Source organism: Bombina bombina, chromosome 1 (genome assembly GCF_027579735.1).
Source record: "Bombina bombina isolate aBomBom1 chromosome 1, aBomBom1.pri, whole genome shotgun sequence".
Taxonomy (NCBI): domain Eukaryota; kingdom Metazoa; phylum Chordata; class Amphibia; order Anura; family Bombinatoridae; genus Bombina; species Bombina bombina.
The window spans coordinates 1,488,420,881-1,488,441,441 of record NC_069499.1 but is presented as its reverse complement, the minus strand read 5'-3'; the positions used below and the strand labels follow the sequence as shown (position 1 = coordinate 1,488,441,441).

General features: G+C 39.9%; 1 protein-coding gene across 1 annotated transcript in view; it reads left to right on the top strand.

The window, feature by feature from the left end:
• LOC128653797 (ABC-type organic anion transporter ABCA8) overlaps positions 1-20,561 on the top strand; it is a 669,484-nt gene that overhangs the window by 127,527 nt on the left and 521,396 nt on the right. Inside the window, exon 5 of the mRNA XM_053707306.1 lies at positions 5,709-5,806. Coding sequence (XP_053563281.1) covers positions 5,709-5,806 — 98 coding nt within the window. The remainder of the gene's footprint in view (positions 1-5,708; positions 5,807-20,561) is intronic.

Below are 20,561 nucleotides of genomic sequence, written 5' to 3'. Positions count from 1 at the left end.
TTGGGGTAAAACATACAACCAAATATAGCGATCACGTGATCAGATTTAGAATAAATTTAAAGAGTAGGATGGCGATTGATCGGACCGACACAATACTGACATAAAGAATAAAAGACATCATCAATTAATTAGTATGTATGGAAGGTACATCATACTTGGCATTGAAAAAGGTGGTACAATTTACTAAGATCTGTTCTGTTAATTTTTTATATTAAATTTTCTATATTTAATTTTTTTATATTAAATGATTTTTGTATGGTAAATATTTTTATATTAAATATAGTCTATTTTGATGGCAATATATTAAATAAATCAAGAAGTATACATTTGTATTTTCCTTAAATAACTGCAAATAGGAATTATTCTCATCTGACCACATGGAAGACCCCTATGCCCTTTTCCAAAATGGCAATAGCAAAGTCCGGATATCCGTTTTAAACACAAGAGACTGGTATATAAGGACTTATGGACATGCGCACTTTATATCCTTGAAAAAGCTGCAAAGCGAAACGATCGTTGGATTTCTCTACTCTTCTGGGCGTCTATACACTTGCGGTCACACTTGTAGGAGGAGCCACTCCCATTTGGGTTTAAAGGGATCAGTGCAGCGGCTAAACTTCTGCTGCCTGAATCCGCTGACATCCTACAGCAGGAGTTGACTTTTGTGAGCAATATTACAATATAAGGCTCTATTAACCTCTGTACAAGTTGTTGTGTATCGCATTTGTGACGTTTTTATTATATTTTAAATAAATATCTTTTATCATATCCATCGTGAGAGTACTGTTTACCCACCAGTATAAAGTGGGTGTGCGCATTTCCCTGAGCTTGGTCGTAAGCTCAAGTACATGTGAGTAGGCATTTGGCCACAAATCTGATACATTGTTGATAACCATCACAGAATTACACTATGTTGCTATTTCTCTCTCCCTTCCATTGAGAAATCGTCAAGGACAGAAAAGATACAAGAGATACAGAAATCTGCACTATAAAACAAGTACCTTCACGTTCCTCTAATAGGATTGTATTGCACTATTGGATATACAGTTCAGTGGGCCAGATTGCTTCTGCGAAAGTGATATTTGTGCTCAACTTAGTAATACCAGCGCACGCAAATGTGCACTGTTATTACAAGTTAGTGCAATTCCAATGCAACCTCACGTTTGCAGTGCACAGAAGCATTGCGCTCACGATGGGAGCCTCATGAGACATGGCAGAACTAGCACAGTGAAGGGGGTAAAGTTGCGCAGCGATGGGCAGCAGATTATAAATATATATGTATATGAATATATACAAATATATTTATGTGTTAATATGTGTATATTCATATACATATATATATTTACAGGGAACTCACTGTTCCTATAGACCGCTATGTAAAGGTACTTTTCAGTGGCATTTTTTTTTTCTAACACCACACACCCGCCAACTTTAAACCCTTATAACTGCACTTTTAGAAAATGAACCAAAGATCTGATCTCTGGTTAATTTCTGAGCGTTAATTGCTACCACACGCTCGAGGTAGCAATAACCAGCCACTTGTAATGGCTGCTTATTTATCTTGCACCTGTAAATGGCTGAATTAGCGCCAGTATATATTTTTTTACTTAAGTGTATTTTTGTCCTTTGGTCCTTTTGGAAAGAGGATCTTTTGTATACCAAGCAGAGAGTGAGGGGAACAGCGCAGGTATTTTTTCTGCTATTTTTATAAAAGTAACTAAAACTTCCACCACCAAAATGATAAATGCTGTACTGATCTCCTCGCTGCAATTTTACTGTGGTCCCCACTTATATATAGTCATAACCTTGAAGATTTAACCATCCTCCACTGGATGTTATCCTTTATATGATCCCCAGTTCAGTTTTCCTAAAAATGATCTTCCCACCAAACTTCACTCTAACTACAACCCCCCTTCAGTTAACCTTATAAATATGTACAATACCTCACAACCTGCCAACTTGATCCTATTACGTTACAACTTCTTCCCTCTCTCTCTGCTTTACCAACTCCTTTTAACTATTGGCCATGGCCAGTCTCCTTAATTCTCTTTGCTTCCAAATTATTGGAATTACTGGTTTACAATAGCCTAACTCAATTTCTCTCTACTAACATCTTAATTGATCCACTACAATCTGGTTTCCACCCTAAACACTCAACAGAAACCGCTCTCACTAAAGTAACACATGATCTGTTATCAGCTAAAGCAAAGGGACACTACTCCTTACTAATTCTTCGGACTCGCCAGAAACAGCAGTTATGAAGCAGCGGTCTAAAGACCGCTGCTCCATAACCCTGTCCACCCGCTCTGAGCAGGCGGACAGGAATCGCCACAATTCAACCCAATCGAGTATGATTGGGTTGATTGATACTTCCCTGCTGGTGGCCGATTGGCCGCGAGTCTGCAGGGGGCGGTGTTGCACCAGCAGCTCTTGTGAGCTGCTGGTGCAATGCTGAATACGGAGAGCGTATTGCTCTCCGCATTCAGCGATGTCTGTTGGACCTGATCCGCACTGTCAGATCAGGTCCGACAGACATTTGATAAATAGGCCTCTATGTGTGTTGCTTTTATTAAAGTTACTATAAGGAGTGCGTGATTGGGTAATGGTGGGAATGTGGGTGGGCCCAGGATGCGAATAGCAGCAAGATAGAAAGTAAGAGTAGGTGAGAATGAGATTTATAGCAGTGGGGGCATTTCTGTGAGGTGATGCAGTTTAGTGACATAGATTTTAAAATAGAAAGTAGTTCATGAGAGCTAAGGTAAGGAGAGGAAAGGAGAGAGGGGCCAATATAAACTGCCTGTGGCGAAGGGTAAGGTATGAGCATGTGAGACTGCCTGTGGAGAAGGGTAAGGTATAAGCATGTTAGACTGCCTGTGGAGAAGGGTAAGGTATGAGCATGTGAGACTGCCTGTGGAGAAGGGTAAGGTATAAGCATGTGAGACTGCCTGTGGAGAAGGGTAAGGTGAGCATGTGAGACTGCCTGTGGAGAAGGGTAAGGTATGAGCATGTGAGACTGCCTGTGGAGAAGGGTAAGGTATGAGCATGTGAGACTGCCTGTGGAATAGGCATAAGGCTGTTAAAAGGAAAAGCAGTTCTTAAAACATAGCAGAATTTTAAGTGCAACATTTTGGTTTTGAAGATAAAATATTTAGCTTGCCTCAAATCTTCTTTAAATCTTCAATTCTTGACTAATTCTTAGCGCTGCCACTTTATGATGTCCCTTAGAGAGATGGCAGCTTAGAGATGATGTTCTCTGCAAATGCTAAACCCAGCAAATGTTATCCCTAAAGCTGATCTTAGATTTATAGGGCAGCTGAGTTAAATCAATTAACTGAGTGGAGACAGGGAGATGAGTGACACACAGGTGAGACAATTAAGCACTAGAACTAGATCACAAGGATAGATGCACATAAAACCAAACTGGGTGGGGATTAGTCAGTTAATAAAGCTAAGTTAAAAAATGAGGAAATGCAAATGCTGGGGACAGGATGTGATCAGATACAGGCATAGAGGCCCGTTTATCAGTTCCGTATGGAGCTTGTGGGCCCGTGTTTCTGGCGAGTCTTCTAAAGACCGCTGCTCCATAACCTGTCCGCCTGCTCTGATGAGGTGGACAGAGATCGCCACAATTCAACCCGATCGAGTATGATCGGGTTGATTGACACCTCCCTGCTGGCGGCCAATCTACAGGGGGTGGCGTTGCACAAGCAGCTCACAAGAACTGCTGGTGCAATGCTGAATACGGAGAGCGTATTGCTCTCCGCATTCAGCGAGCTCTGTCAGACCTGATACGCACTGTCGGATCAGGCCCGACAGACCTTTGTTAAATAGGCCTCATAAAAGGAAGTTTAGATGGGGGATATACCATAGAATAAGTTATAAACCAGTGTTAAAAAGATCCAGGAAGAGACAGCAGTTTAGATGGGGGATTTTAGTGTTTTTAATTTTTTGTAATTTTAGATTTTAGTGTAAGACAGGTTAGGTTTTATTTTACAGGTAAGTTTGTAATTATTTTAACTAGGTAGCTAGTAAATAGTTAATAACTATTTACTAACTGGTCTATCTAGTTAAAATAAATACAAACTTGTCTGTGAAATAAAAATAAAACCTAAGATAGCTACAATGTAACTATTAGTTATATTGCAGCTAGCTTAGGGTTTATTTCACAGGTAAGTATTTAGTTTTAAATAGGCATTATTTAGTTAATAATTGTAACTTTAATTTAGCTCTATTGTAATTATATTAAAGTTAGGGGGTGTTAGGGTTAGGTTTATGGTTAGGCTTAGGGTTAGGGTTAGGTTTAGGGATAGGTGTAGGGTTTAATAGTTTAATTTAAATTTTTGCGATGTGGGGGGCTGGCGGTTTAGGGGTTAATATTTTTTATAGTGGTAGTAATGTGAGAGGCCAGAGGTTTAGGGGTTAATAGCTTTATTTAGTTGCGGCGATGTCGGTGAGCGGCGGAATAGGGGTTAATGGATGTATTATAGTTTAGGCGATGTTGGGGTGCAGGGGAATAGGGTTAATAACTTTAGTATAGTGGCGGCGATATCGGGAGTGGCAGATTAGGGGTTAATAGTTTTATTTAGGTGGCAGTGATATCGGGGGTGGCAGATTAGGGGTTAATAACATTATGTAGGTGCCGGCGATGTCGGTGGGGGGCAGATTTGGAGTGTTTAGACTTGGGGTTTATGTCAGGGTGTTAGGTTTAAACGTTAGTTTTTTTCCCCATAGCCATCAATGGTTCTGCGTTACGGAGCTTTTCTTTCCTCAAGCGCAGGTGTTTGACTTTTTTTTAGACACCTTCTCCCCGTTGATGTCTATGGGGAAAGCGTGCACAAGCACGTCAAAACAGCGCTTGTTTTTTGTGCGTTATGGAGCTTAAAAGCACCATATCGCATGCACAAGCCGGGTTTTTGAAAACTTGTAATGGCTGCGCTATAGGGGGTTAAATAACACAACTTTTCGTTATTTTCCCTATAGCGCGCATAACTCGTAATCTAGCTATATCTAAATCATGAAAGAAAAATGTTGGGTTTCATGACCCTTTGGGGTAGATTTAACATTGGTCAAGCGAACATGATTTGCTGTAGTGAATCATGTCCGCTCGACCTTTCTAAATACCGACAGCATACACTGTCGGCAATTAGCATTGCACAAGCATTTCTAGTAAAATGCTTGTGCAATGCTGCCCCCTGCTCATCGGCGGCCAATTGGCCACTAGCAGGGGCCGTCAATCATCCCTATAGTATCGGATCGGGATGATTTCAGTCCGGCATCTAAAAGGTGGTGGAAAAGTTAAGAAGCAGTGGTCTTACGACGGGGGTTGAAAGCAGTATCCGCCGCTTAATAAATCGACCCCTTTAAATAAACAGTTTTATTTACATTATTTATGCACATAAAATCCCTTCCTTAAATTTAGAATTTGCTAATTAAATAGAGAACACAAATATATGATGTGGATTTCACATAAACAAAATATGTGGGAATCAATAATACTTTGACCTCACATTACACAAAATGCTTTTATAAAAGAAAGATTGATGGCACTCTTAAACCTTAATCAAATACAGAGCATATATAGTATTATTTACTAGAATAGAATAGTTTCTGTACAGCTTTTTAATGAGAGGAACCTCAGTACAGATTATTCATATAGCTAGTAGTTCTAGAAAAGTGTATATCTCACCATCTATTTTGTATTAACACAGGTAATTGTAAAACTAATTCAAGTTACTGTAATCCAGCAAAATACTGGAACAAAGGATTTCTATCTCTGCAAGCAAGTGTTGATTCTGCTATAATAGAAGTAAGTACATTTGCATTCATATATTATTATTTTACAATGTAAAATACAAAAACTAAACAATAAAATTATACAAGGTTTGGATTGGGGTATTGCTATTCTATATTAGGACCCAGACTCTGCCTCCTTGAAAAATACAAATTACCCCAAAATTAATTTGTAAGAAACAGATACTTCAAAAAACATAAAGTATTCATTAAACAACTCATATAAATTTAACTAAACTCAAACAAAATTATCTAAAAAAAATGTGTTCTCCACAAAATAATAATTCCACAAGAACTTAGTAATTTTACTATTTCAAATGCTGTTCAGGAATACGCTGTTCTCTTCATTCACAATATATTGAAAATATATATATATATACAAAATGTAATTCTACAATGAGGTATATATAATCTAATACTTATACGGCTAGATTACGAGTTTTGTCGGTAAAGACCTGCGGTGCTAACGAGGCATTTATTTCCACCGCTCACTGAAGACAACGCTGGTATTAAAAGTTTTCTGAATGGCTGCGTTAGCCTCAGAAAAGGGAGCGTTGAGCAAATTTAGCTCCTCTCCTACCTGTAATACCAGCGTTGCCTACGGTAGCGGTGAGCTGGCTAAAATGTGCTTGTGCACGATTTCCCCATAGGATACAATGGGGCTGAGCTGGCTGAAAAAAACCCTAACACCTGCAAAAAAGCAGCGTTCAGCTTCTAACGCAGCCCCATTGTTTCCTATGGGGAAATGAATTTTATGTCTGCACCTAACACCCTAACCTGAACCCCGAGTCTAAACACCCCTAATCTTACACTTATTAACCCCTAATCTGCCGCACCCGCTATCACTGACACCTGCATTATACTATTAACCCCTAATCTGCCGCTCCGGACACCGCCGAAACCTACATTATCCCTATGAACCCCTAATCTGCTGCCCCTAACATCCCCCCCAACATTAAAACCCACCACCCACATACCCTTACTCTAACCCACCCAAACCCCCCTTAAAAAAACCTAACACTAACCCCCTGAAGATCTCCCTACCTTGAGTCGTCTTCACCCAACCAAGCCGAATTCTTCATCCAAGGTGCGCAGAAGAGGTCCTTCATCCATCTGAAGTCTTCATCCAGGCGGCGTCTTCAATCTTAGGTTAGGATTTATTTTACAGGTAATTTTGTACTTATTTTAACTAGGTAGCTATTAAATAGTTATTAACTATTTAATAGCTATTGTACCTGGTTAAAATAAATACAAAGTTGCCTGTAAAATAAATATAAAACATAAAATAGCTACAATGTAATTATTAGTTATATTGTATCTATCTTATGGTTTATTTTATAGGTAAGTATTTAGTTTTAAATAGGAATAATTTAGTTAATGATAGTAAATTTATTTCGTTTTATTTAAATTATATTTATGTTAGGGGGGTGTTAGGGTTAGGGTTAGACTTAGGTTTAGGGGTTAATAACTTTATTATAGTAGCGGCGACATTGGGGGAGGGAGATTAGGGGTTAATAATTGTAGGTAGGTGGCGGCGAGGTTGGGGGGGGCAGATTAGGGGATAATAAATATAATATAGGTGTTGGCGATGTTAGGGACAGCAGATTAGGGGTTTATAGGGATAATGTAGGTGGCGGCGATGTCCGGTCGGAAGATTAGGGGTTAAAAATGTTTAGTATAGTGTTTGCAATGTGGGGGGACTCGGTTTAGGGGTTAATAGGTAGTTTATGGGTGTTAGTGTAAATTGTAGCACTGTAGTTAAGAGCTTTATGTTCCGGCGTTAGCCCATAAAGCTCTTAACTACTGACTTTTTTTTGCGGTTGGAGTCTTGGAGGTAGAGGCTCTACCGCTCACTTTCTCCAAGACTCGTAATACCAGCGTTAGGCAAATCCCATAGAAAAGATAGGATACGCCATTGACGTAAAGGGATTTGCGGTAGCCTCGAGTCGCGGAAGAAAAGTGAGCGGTACACCTGTACCTGCCAGACTCGTAATACCAGCGGGCGTTAAAAAGCAGCGTTGGGACCTCTCAACGCTGCTTTTTAAGGCTAACGCAAAACTCGTAATCTAGCCGATAGTGTGGTACAGATTATTTTTATATGATAATAAAATACAACGAATAGCTCAATTGCTACTGAAATAAGTATATGAATGTATAAATGTATCTATTATTCAAATGATGGTAGTAGTTACATTAAATATATTTCAAATGATCACTATGATGATATTCTCTTAGAGTTGGGTGAAATATATAATGTAATACAATTAGAACCTTTTAAAAAAACAATATACGCCTTTGGCAAAAAGCTTGAAAAATAAGCAAGTTAGATTTGGTTAATAAGGTTCAAAATGATGTTACTCATCACTACAATGATATCCTCTGGGAGTTAGGTAGAATATATAATATTCAATCCAATTAGAACCTTCTAAGAACTAAATATCCGTCTGTTGCTAAAGACTTGCAAATAGGCAAGTATTATTGGTTAATAAGGTTAAAATACACAATATGCTAAAAGCTAAGGTCTCCTCAAAAAACTCAGTGAAAAGACAGTTAGTTTAAAGATTTATTCTAACAAAAACAGTATCTCCTTATAGGTGAGATAAAAAAAGTGAGGCCCAGATTACGAGTTTTGCGTTAGAGGCTTTGCGGTGCTAACGAGCAGTTTTCACTCACCGCTCACTTACCTGCAGCGCTGGTATTACGGGTTTTTACAAACCCGGCGTTAAAAGGCAAGAAGTGAGTGTTGAGCAAAATTTTGCTCATTACCGCACTCCAATACCAGCGCTGATTAAGTCAGCGGTGAGCTGGTGTAACGTGCTCGTGCACGATTTCCCCATAGGAATCAACGGGGAAAGACGCCTGAAAAAAAGTCTAACACCTGCAAAAAAGCAGCGTAAAACTCAGTAACGCAGCCCCATTGATTCCTATGGGGAAACACATTTTATGTCTACACCTAACACCCTAACATGAACCCAGAGTCTAAACACCCCTAATCTTACACTTATTAACGCCTAATCTGCTGCCCCCGACATCGCTGACACCTACATTATACTTATGAACCCCTAATCTGCTGCCCCAACATCACCGAACCCTACATTATATTTATTAACCCCTACTCTGCCGTCCCCAATGTTGCCGCCACCTACCTACACTTATTAACCCCTAATCTGCCGCCCCCAACGTCGCCACCACTATAATAAACATATTAACCCCTAAACCGCCGCACTCCCGCCTCGCAAACATTAGTTAAATATTATTAACCCCCTAATCTGCCGGCCCTAACATCGCCGCCACCTACCTACATTTATTAACCCCTAATCTGCTGCCCCCAACGTCACCGCCACTATATTAAAGTTATTTACCCCTAAACCTAAGTCTAACCCTAAACCTAACACCCCCTAACTTAAATATAATTAAAAGAAATCGAAATAAATATTCCTATCATTAACTAAATTATTCGTATTTAAAACTAAATACTTACCTGTAAAATAAACCCTAAGTTAGCTACAATATAACTAATAGTTACATTGTAGCTAGCTTAGGGTTTATTTTTATTTTACAGGCAAGTTTGTATTTAATTTAACTAGGTAGAATAGTTATTAAATAGTTATTAACTATTTAATAACTACCTAGCTAAAATAAATACAAAAGCACCTGTAAAATAAAACCTAACCTAAGTTACAATTACACCTAACACTACGCTATAATTAAATTAATTCCCTAAATTAAATAAAATTAAATACAATTAAATAAAATTAACTAAAGTACAAAAAAACAAACAAACACTAAATTACAGAAAATAATAAACAAATTACAAGATTTTTAAACTAATTACACCTAATCTAATCCCCCTAACAAAATAAAAAAGCCCGCCAAAATAAAAAAAAGTCCTACCCTACACTAAATTACAAATAGCCCTTATAAGGGCCTTTTGCGGGGCATTGCCCCAAAGTAATCAGCTCTTTTACCTGTAAAAAAATTACAAATCCCCCCCAACATTAAAACCCACCACCCACACAACCAACCCTACTCTAAAACCCACCCAATACCCCCTTAAAAAATCCTAACACTAACCCTTGAAGATCACCTTACCGGGAGAAGTCTTCATCCAACCAGGCCGAAGTCCTCAACGAAGCCGGGAGAAGTCTTCATCCAAGCCGGGTGAAGTGGTCCTCCAGACGGGCAGAAGTCTTCATCTAGACGGCATCTTCTATCTTCATCCATCCGGCGCGGAGCGGGTCCATCTTCAAGACATCCGACACGGAGCATCCTCTTCATCCGACGGCTAACACTGAATGAAGGTTCCTTTAAATGTCGTCATCCAAAATGGCGTCCCTTCAATTCCAATTGGCTGATAGAATTCTATCAGCCAATCGGAATTAAGGTAGAATAAATCCTATTGGCTGATGCAATCAGCCAATAGGATTGAAGTTCAATCCTATTGGCTGATCCAATCTTCAAGGGGTCTTCAAGGGGTAAGTGTTAGGTTATTTTAAGGGGGTATTGGGTGGGTTTTAGAGTAGGGTTGGTTGTGTGGGTGGTGGGTTTTAATGTTGGGGGGGATTTGTAATTTTTTTTACAGGTAAAATAGCTGATTACTTTGGGGCAATGCCCCGCAAAAGGCCCTTTTAAGGGCTATTTGTAATTTAGTGGGGGGGCTTTTTTATTTTGTTAGTGGGATTAGATTAGGTGTAATTAGTTTAAAAATCTTGTAATTTGTTTATTATTTTCTGTAATTTAGTGTTTTTTTGTTTTCTACTTTAGCTAATTATATTTAATTGTATTTAATTTAGGGAATTAATTTAATTATAGTGTAGTGTTAGGTGTTAGTGTAACTTAGGTTAGGTTTTATTTTACAGGTCAATTTGTATTTATTTTATCTAGGTAGTTATTAAATAGTTAATAACTATTTAATAACTGTTCTACCTAGTTAAAATACATACAAACTTGCCTGTAAAATAAAAATAAACCCTAAGATAGATACAATGTAACTATTAGTAATATTGTAGCTAGTTTAGGGTTTATTTTACAGGTAAGTATTTAGTATTATATAGGAATAATTTAGTTAATGTTAGGAATATTATTTAGATTTATTTAAATTATATTTAAGTTAGGGGGTGTTAGGGTTAGACTTAGATTTAGGGGTTAATAACTTTAGTATAGTGGCGGCGACATTCTGGGCGGCAGATTAGGGGTTAATAAATGTAGAAAAAATAGGAGACAAGCGAACAGAAAGTAGAGCACTCGCAAAGGGAGACTAGTATGAGTGGCTATTCAGTGGGTATATAATATTAAAACTTAACATTTATTATTAAAAAAAAAATGATAAAAAACTACTATATAAGTAGTGATTAATACTTAGATTAAAACACAAACAAATAATAAACGGCTGTATATTCACAATGACCCCAGAATGTATACCATAGAAACTCAGAATAGAGTAGGAGGGATTTTTAGGCAGATATACACCAAAAAATGGTTCACGGATTGCACCAAAATCTATCTAAAAAAGAGGATTGACCTCAAACACAATTATACTATCTAGTGCAATACTGGACCGGTGTAGGTCTGTCCAAAATATTCCCTATGACAAAATTAGTATAGTGACTAAGGCCTTAGGCACTCTTCCTACGGCTGTATCAACCACTAAGTGTAACTATGCAAGTCACATTTCACTAGTCAATGTGTTTATTATAACATATCTATAGAATCATATTACCTTTCATTGATCGTATTTTTGGTTTAATTTGTGTTTGTGAACACTTCACTCTTGCCTATACAAATGGGTCTGTGTAATATGCTGAATGTATGAACTATGTGAATCTTGCTACCTACACTTCCCCTCTTAGTCACTATACTAATTTTGTCATAGGGAATATTTTGGACAGACCTACACCGGTCCAGTATTGCACTAGATAGTATAATTGTGTTTGAGGTCAATCCTCTTTTTTAGATAGATTTTGGTGCAATCCGTGAACCATTTTTTGGTGTATATCTGCCTAAAAATCCCTCCTACTCTATTCTGAGTTTCTATGGTATACATTCTGGGGTCATTGTGGATATACAGCCGTTTATTATTTGTTTGTGTTTTAATCTAAGTATTAATCACTACTTATATAGTAGTTTTTTATCATTTTTTTTTAATAATAAATGTTAAGTTTTAATATTATATACCCACCGAATAGCCACTTATACTAGTCTCCCTTTGCGAGTGTTCTACTTTCTGTTCGCTTGTCTCCTATTTTTTCTACATTTACTTGAACAGTGAGCACCCTCCCCTGGTATTACTAGTCTATACTTCATTATATCAGATATTAGTATTATTGTCCCCAATTTGGGTGACTACTTTTATTGGTTAAATTGTGGTAAGATAATACTTGACGGGGAATCATTAAATACAACTTCCATTACCACTATCCCTATCTTTATTATATAACATGTTAATAAATGTAGGTAGGTGTCGGCGATGTTAGGTACGGCAGATTAGGGGTTAATAATATTTAACTAATGTTTGCGAGGCGGGAGTGCGGCGGTTTAGGGGTTAATATATTTATTATAGTGGCAGTGATGTCCGGTTCGGCAGATTAAGGGTTAAAAAATTTTTTTAGTGTTTGCGATGCGGGAGGGCCTCGCTTTAGGGGTTAATAGGTAGTTTATGGGTGTTAGTGTACTTTTTAGCACTTTAGTTAAGAGTTTTATGCTACGGCGTTGTAGTGTAAAACTCTTAACTATTGAATTTAGAATGCGTTACTAGTCTTGACAGGAGAGGGTCTACCGCTCACTTTTTGGCAGACTCGTAATACCGGCGCTATGCAAGTCCCATTGAAAAAAGTGGATACGCAATTTACGTAAGTGGATTTGCGGTATTTCCAAGTCTGCCCAAAAAAGTGAGCGGTGAGCCTGTACCTTCAAGACTCGTAATACCAGCGGGCGTTAAAAAGCAGCGTTAGGACCGGCTAATGCTGCTTTTTAAGCCTAACTTAAAACTCATAATCTAGCCTTTAAATTCTTTTACAATCAACCAAAATAACATACATTAATTCATACACCGGTGTATCCATTCATATTGTAACCTAAAAAGAGCAAATATAAAAAATGAAAAAAAACAAATGAAAAAATACACACTCAAAGATGACTATACTTTAAAAACTTCAAGGTGTTTTCAAATTCAAATGGGCGGTAATTTCACCTAAGCACTATCCTATTAAAAAGTCCTTTGTTCTTTCAATGATTATTATTTCTTCAAGTGTTATAATTATACAGATGCAGGGACTCGAAGGGACATAGTATGAATAAAAAGTCCTTTACAGATCCTATGAGAAAGTTTTCTCGATTTCAGCTGAAATTCTGCTGATTATATCACTTTATGCTTAAGTCCTTCAACCTGTGCTACTAACGGTTAAGAGATGTAACAGTATCTGTTAGGCGGGTATCGGTATTAATGTTTGTGTATTACCACGCTCCCTTCATACCTCCCGTGACCTTATCGAAACACTCCTGTGTAGGTCACTATGCCGTCAGGAGCTGCGCCGTCAGCAGATGTACTCAATTTCCTTCTTTGTTGCGTACCTTTCAGGGTGGTAAATTGCCACTATGTAGTGACCACACTTGCTATATTGTATCCTTTCTCAGTGTCTCCTGGATGGATCACGTGACCGCGGGTAGCCAATCTTTTCCTGGATACACTCTGCGTCACGTCTGGATCCGCTTCTGATTTTTTGGGATATGCCAAAAGTAAAGTTATTTCTGTGAACGCTCACCTTTTAACTTTTAAAATCCCACAATTCTTCTTTAGAGATGCTCCTTGAAGTGATTACAGGGAGTGCAGAATTATTAGGCAAGTTGTATTTTTGAGGATTAATTTTATTATTGAACAACAACCATGTTCTCAATGAACCCAAAAAACTCATTAATATCAAAGCTGAATATTTTTGGAAGTAGTTTTTAGTTTGTTTTTAGTTTTAGCTATTTTAGGGGGATATCTGTGTGTGCAGGTGACTATTACTGTGCATAATTATTAGGCAACTTAACAAAAAAACATAATTTATGCTTACCTGATAAATTCCTTTCTTCTGTTGTGTGATCAGTCCACGGGTCATCATTACTTCTGGGATATAACTCCTCCCCAACAGGAAATGCAAGAGGATTCACCCAGCAGAGCTGCATATAGCTCCTCCCCTCTACGTCAGTCCCAGTCATTCGACCAAGAATCAACGAGAAAGGAGTAACCAAGGGTGAAGTGGTGACTGGAGTATAATTTAAAAGATATTTACCTGCCTTAAAACAGGGCGGGCCGTGGACTGATCACACAACAGAAGAAAGGAATTTATCAGGTAAGCATAAATTATGTTTTCTTCTGTTATGTGTGATCAGTCCACGGGTCATCATTACTTCTGGGATACCAATACCAAAGCAAAAGTACACGGATGACGGGAGGGATAGGCAGGCTCATTATACAGAAGGAACCACTGCCTGAAGAACCTTTCTCCCAAAAATAGCCTCCGAAGAAGCAAAAGTGTCAAATTTGTAAAATTTGGAAAAAGTATGAAGCGAAGACCAAGTTGCAGCCTTGCAAATCTGTTCAACAGAGGCCTCATTCTTAAAGGCCCAAGTGGAAGCCACAGCTCTAGTGGAGTGAGCTGTAATTCTTTCAGGAGGCTGCTGTCCAGCAGTCTCATAGGCTAAACGTATTATGCTACGAAGCCAAAAAGAGAGAGAGGTAGCAGAAGCTTTTTGACCTCTCCTCTGTCCAGAATAAACGACAAACAGGGAAGAAGTTTGGCGAAAATCTTTAGTTGCCTGCAAGTAGAACTTGAGGGCACGAACTACATCCAGATTGTGTAGAAGACGTTCCTTCTTTGAAGAAGGATTTGGACACAAGGATGGAACAACAATCTCTTGATTGATATTCCTGTTAGTGACTACCTTAGGTAAGAACCCAGGTTTAGTACGCAGAACTACCTTGTCTGAGTGAAAAATCAGATAAGGAGAATCACAATGTAAGGCTGATAACTCAGAGACTCTTCGAGCCGAGGAAATAGCCATTAAAAACAGAACTTTCCAAGATAACAATTTTATATCAATGGAATGAAGGGGTTCAAACGGAACACCCTGTAAAACGTTAAGAACTAAGTTTAAACTCCATGGCGGAGCAACAGCTTTAAACACAGGCTTGATCCTAGCTAAAGCCTGACAAAAGGCCTGGACGTCTGGATTTTCTGACAGACGCCTGTGTAACAAGATGGACAGAGCTGAAATCTGTCCCTTTAATGAACTAGCTGATAAACCCTTTTCTAAACCTTCTTGTAGAAAGGACAATATCCTAGCGATCCTAACCTTACTCCAGGAGTAACCTTTGGATTCGCACCAGTATAGGTATTTACGCCATATTTTATGGTAAATCCTTCTGGTAACAGGCTTCCTAGCCTGTATCAGGGTATCAATAACCGACTCAGAAAAACCACGTTTTGATAAAATCAAGCGTTCAATTTCCAAGCAGTCAGCTTCAGAGAAGTTAGATTTTGATGTTTGAATGGACCCTGTATCAGAAGGTCCTGTCTTAGAGGTAGAGACCAAGGCGGACAGGATGACATGTCCACTAGATCTGCATACCAAGTCCTGCGTGGCCATGCAGGCGCTATTAGAATCACTGATGCTCTCTCCTGTTTGATTTTGGCAATCAATCGAGGAAGCAGCGGGAAGGGTGGAAACACATAAGCCATCCCGAAGTTCCAAGGTGCTGTCAAAGCATCTATCAGAACCGCTCCCGGATCCCTGGATCTGGACCCGTAGAGAGGAAGTTTGGCGTTCTGGCGAGACGCCATGAGATCTATCTCTGGTTTGCCCCAACGTCGAAGTATTTGGGCAAAGACCTCCGGATGAAATTCCCACTCCCCCGGATGAAAAGTCTGGCGACTCAAGAAATCCGCCTCCCAGTTCTCCACTCCCGGGATGTGGATTGCTGACAGGTGGCAAGAGTGAGACTCTGCCCAGCGAATTATCTTTGATACTTCCATCATTGCTAGGGAGCTTCTTGTCCCTCCCTGATGGTTGATGTAAGCTACAGTCGTGATGTTGTCCGACTGAAACCTGATGAACCCCCGAGTTGTTAATTGGGGCCAAGCCAGAAGGGCATTGAGAACTGCTCTCAATTCCAGGATGTTTATTGGAAGGAGACTCTCCTCCTGATTCCATAGTCCCTGAGCCTTCAGAGAATTCCAGACAGCGCCCCAACCTAGTAGGCTGGCGTCTGTTGTTACAATTGTCCAGTCTGGCCTGCTGAATGGCATCCCCCTGGACAGGTGTGGCCGATAAAGCCACCATAGAAGAGAATTTCTGGTCTCTAGATTCAGATTCAGAGTAGGGGACAAATCTGAGTAATCCCCATTCCACTGACTTAGCATGCACAATTGCAGCGGTCTGAGGTGTAGGCGTGCAAAAGGTACTATGTCCATTGCCGCTACCATTAAGCCGATCACCTCCATGCATTGAGCTACTGACGGGTGTTGAATGGAATGAAGGACACGGCATGCATTTTGAAGCTTTGTTAACCTGTCTTCTGTCAGGTAAATCTTCATTTCTACAGAATCTATAAGAGTCCCCAAGAATGGAACTCTTGTGAGAGGAAAAAGAGAACTCTTCTTTTCGTTCACTTTCCATCCATGCGACCTTAGAAATGCCAGAACTAACTCTGTATGAGACTTGGCAGTTTGAAAGCTTGAAGCTTGTATTAGAATGTCGTCTAGGTACGGAGCTACCGAAATCCCTCGCGGTCTTAGTACCGCCAGAAGGGCACCCAGAACCTTTGTGAAGATTCTTGGAGCCGTAGCCAATCCGAATGGAAGAGCTACAAACTGGTAGTGCCTGTCTAAGAAGGCAAACCTTAGATACCGGTGATGATCTTTGTGAATCGGTATGTGAAGGTAAGCATCTTTTAAATCCACTGTGGTCATGTACTGACCCTTTTGGATCATGGGTAAGATTGTCCGAATAGTTTCCATTTTGAACGATGGAACTCTTAGGAATTTGTTTAGAATCTTTAAATCTAAGATTGGCCTGAAAGTTCCCTCTTTTTTGGGAACCACAAACAGGTTTGAGTAGAACCCTTGTCCTTGTTCCGACCGCGGAACCGGATGGATCACTCCCATTAATAACAGATCTTGAACACAGCGTAGAAACGCTTCTTTCTTTATCTGGTTTGTTGACAACCTTGACAGATGAAATCTCCCTCTTGGGGGAGATAATTTGAAGTCTAGAAGGTATCCCTGAGATATGATCTCTAGCGCCCAGGGATCCTGAACATCTCTTGCCCAGGCCTGGGCGAAGAGAGAAAGTCTGCCCCCCACTAGATCCGGTCCCGGATCGGGGGCTCTCGGTTCATGCTGTCTTTGGGGCAGCAGCAGGTTTCCTGGCCTGCTTGCTCTTGTTCCAGGACTGGTTAGGCTTCCAGCCTTGCCTGTAACGAGCAACAGCTCCCTCCTGTTTTGGTGCAGTGGAGGTTGATGCTGCTCCTGTTTTGAAATTCCGAAAGGGACGAAAATTAGACTGTCTAGCCTTGGCTTTGGCTTTGTCTTGAGGTAGGGCGTGGCCCTTACCTCCTGTAATGTCAGCGATAATTTCTTTCAAACCGGGCCCAAATAAAGACTGCCCCTTGAAAGGTATATTAAGTAATTTGGACTTAGAAGTAACATCAGCTGACCAGGATTTTAGCCACAGCGCCCTACGTGCCTGTATGGCGAATCCTGAGTTCTTAGCCGTAAGTTTGGTTAAATGTACTACGGCCTCCGAAATGAATGAATTAGCTAGTTTAAGGACTCTAAGCCTGTCCGTAATGTCGTCTAGCGTAGATGAACTAAGGTTCTCTTCCAGAGACTCAATCCAAAATGCTGCCGCAGCCGTAATCGGCGCGATACATGCAAGGGGTTGCAATATAAAACCTTGTTGAACAAACATTTTCTTAAGGTAACCCTCTAATTTTTTATCCATTGGATCTGAAAAAGCACAGCTATCCTCCACCGGGATAGTGGTACGCTTAGCTAAAGTAGAAACTGCTCCCTCCACCTTAGGGACCGTTTGCCATAAGTCCCGAGTGGTGGTGTCTATTGGAAACATCTTTCTAAATATTGGAGGGGGTGAGAACGGCACACCGGGTCTATCCCACTCCTTAGTAACAATTTCAGTTAGTCTCTTAGGTATAGGAAAAACGTCAGTACTCGCCGGTACCGCAAAGTATTTATCCAACCTACACAGTTTCTCTGGTATTGCAACGGTGTTACAATCATTGAGAGCTGCTAAGACCTCCCCTAGTAATACACGGAGGTTCTCCAATTTAAATTTAAAATTTGAAATATCTGAATCCAATCTGTTTGGATCAGAACCGTCACCTACAGAATGAAGCTCTCCGTCCTCATGCTCTGCAAGCTGTGACGCAGTATCAGACATGGCCCTAGTATTGTCAGCGCACTCTGTTCTCACCCCAGAGTGATCACGCTTGCCTCTTAGTTCTGGTAATTTAGACAAAACTTCAGTCATAACAGTAGCCATATCTTGTAATGTTATCTGTAATGGCCGCCCAGATGTACTAGGCGCCATAATATCACGCACCTCCCGGGCGGGAGATGCAGGTACTGCCGCGTGAGGCGAGTTAGTCGGCATAACTCTCCCCTCGCTGTTTGGTGAAATTTGTTCAAATTGTACAGATTGACTTTTATTTAAAGTAGCATCAATACAGTTAGTACATAAATTTCTATTGGGCTCCACCTTGGCATTGGAACAAATGACACAGATATCTTCCTCTGAGTCAGACATGTTTAACACACTAGCAATAAACTTGCAACTTGGTTATAATCTTTTTTTAGCAAAAACGTACTGTGCCTCAAAGAGGTACTAAACGATTAAATGATTAAATGACAGTTGAAATAATGAACTGAAAAAAACAGTTATAGCATCAAACTTTAAAACAACACAACTTTTAGCAAAGGTTTGTTCCCATTAGAAAAATAACAATAATTAAATTTGACATAAAAATTACAGAGCAACGTTTTTATTCACAGTCAATATAAAATTCTCACAGCTCTGCTGAGAGAATCTACCTCCCTCCAAAGAAGTTTGAAGACCCCTGAGATCTGTCAGAGATGAACCGGATCATGCAGGAAATATAAGAGTAACTGACTGGAATTTTTTGATGCGTAGCAAAGAGCGCCAAAAACGGCCCCTCCCCCTCACACACAGCAGTGAAGAGAAACGAAACTGTCACAATTAAAACCAAACAACTGCCAAGTGGAAAATAATGCCCAAATATTTATTCACTCAGTACCTCAGAAATGTAAACGATTCTACATTCCAGCAAAAACGTTTAACATGATAAATACTTATTAAAAGGATTAGTGACTTTTAACAGAGTAGTTCCGGTGAAATACCATCCCCAGAATACTGAAGTGTATACATACATGTCATTATAACGGTATGGCAGGATTTTCTCATCAATTCCATTCAGAAAATAAAAACTGCTACATACCTCAATGCAGATTCATCTGCCCGCTGTCCCCTGATCTGAAGCTTTTACCTCCCTCAGATGGCCGAGAACAGCAATATGATCTTAACTACTCCGGTTAAAATCATAGTAAAAAAAACTCTGGTAGATTCTTCCTCAAACTCTGCCAGAGAAGTAATAACACGCTCCGGTGCTATTGTAAAATAACAAACTTTTGATTGAAGTCATAAAAACTAAGTATAATCACCATAGTCCTCTCACACATCCTATCTAGTCGTTGGGTGCAAGAGAATGACTGGGACTGACGTAGAGGGGAGGAGCTATATGCAGCTCTGCTGGGTGAATCCTCTTGCATTTCCTGTTGGGGAGGAGTTATATCCCAGAAGTAATGATGACCCGTGGACTGATCACACATAACAGAAGAAACAAATATATACCCATTTCAATTATTTATTTTTACCAGTGAAACCAATATAACATCTCAACATTCACAAATATACATTTCTGACATTCAAAAACAAAACAAAAACAAATCAGTGACCAATATAGCCACCTTTCTTTGCAAGGACACTCAAAAGCCTGCCATCCATGGATTCTGTCAGTGTTTTGATCTGTTCACCATCAACATTGCGTGCAGCAGCAACCACAGCCTCCCAGACACTGTTCAGAGAGGTGTACTGTTTTCCCTCCTTGTAAATCTCACATTTGATGATGGACCACAGGTTCTCAATGGGGTTCAGATCAGGTGAACAAGGAGGCCATGTCATTAGATTTTCTTCTTTTATACCCTTTCTTGCCAGCCACGCTGTGGAGTACTTGGACGCGTGTGATGGAGCATTGTCCTGCATGAAAATCATGTTTTTCTTGAAGGATGCAGACTTCTTCCTGTACCACTGCTTGAAGAAGGTGTCTTCCAGAAACTGGCAGTAGGACTGGGAGTTGAGCTTGACTCCATCCTCAACCCGAAAAGGTCCCACAAGCTCATCTTTGATGATACCAGCCCAAACCAGTACTCCACCTCCACCTTGCTGGCGTCTGAGTCAGACTGGAGCTCTCTGCCCTTTACCAATCCAGCCACGGGCCCATCCTTCTGGCCCATCAAGACTCACTCTCATTTCATCAGTCCATAAAACCTTAGAAAAATCAGTCTTGAGATATTTCTTGGCCCAGTCTTGACGTTTCAGCTTGTGTGTCTTGTTCAGTGGTGGTCGTCTTTCAGCCTTTCTTACCTTGGCCATGTCTCTGAGTATTGCACACCTTGTGCTTTTGGGCACTCCAG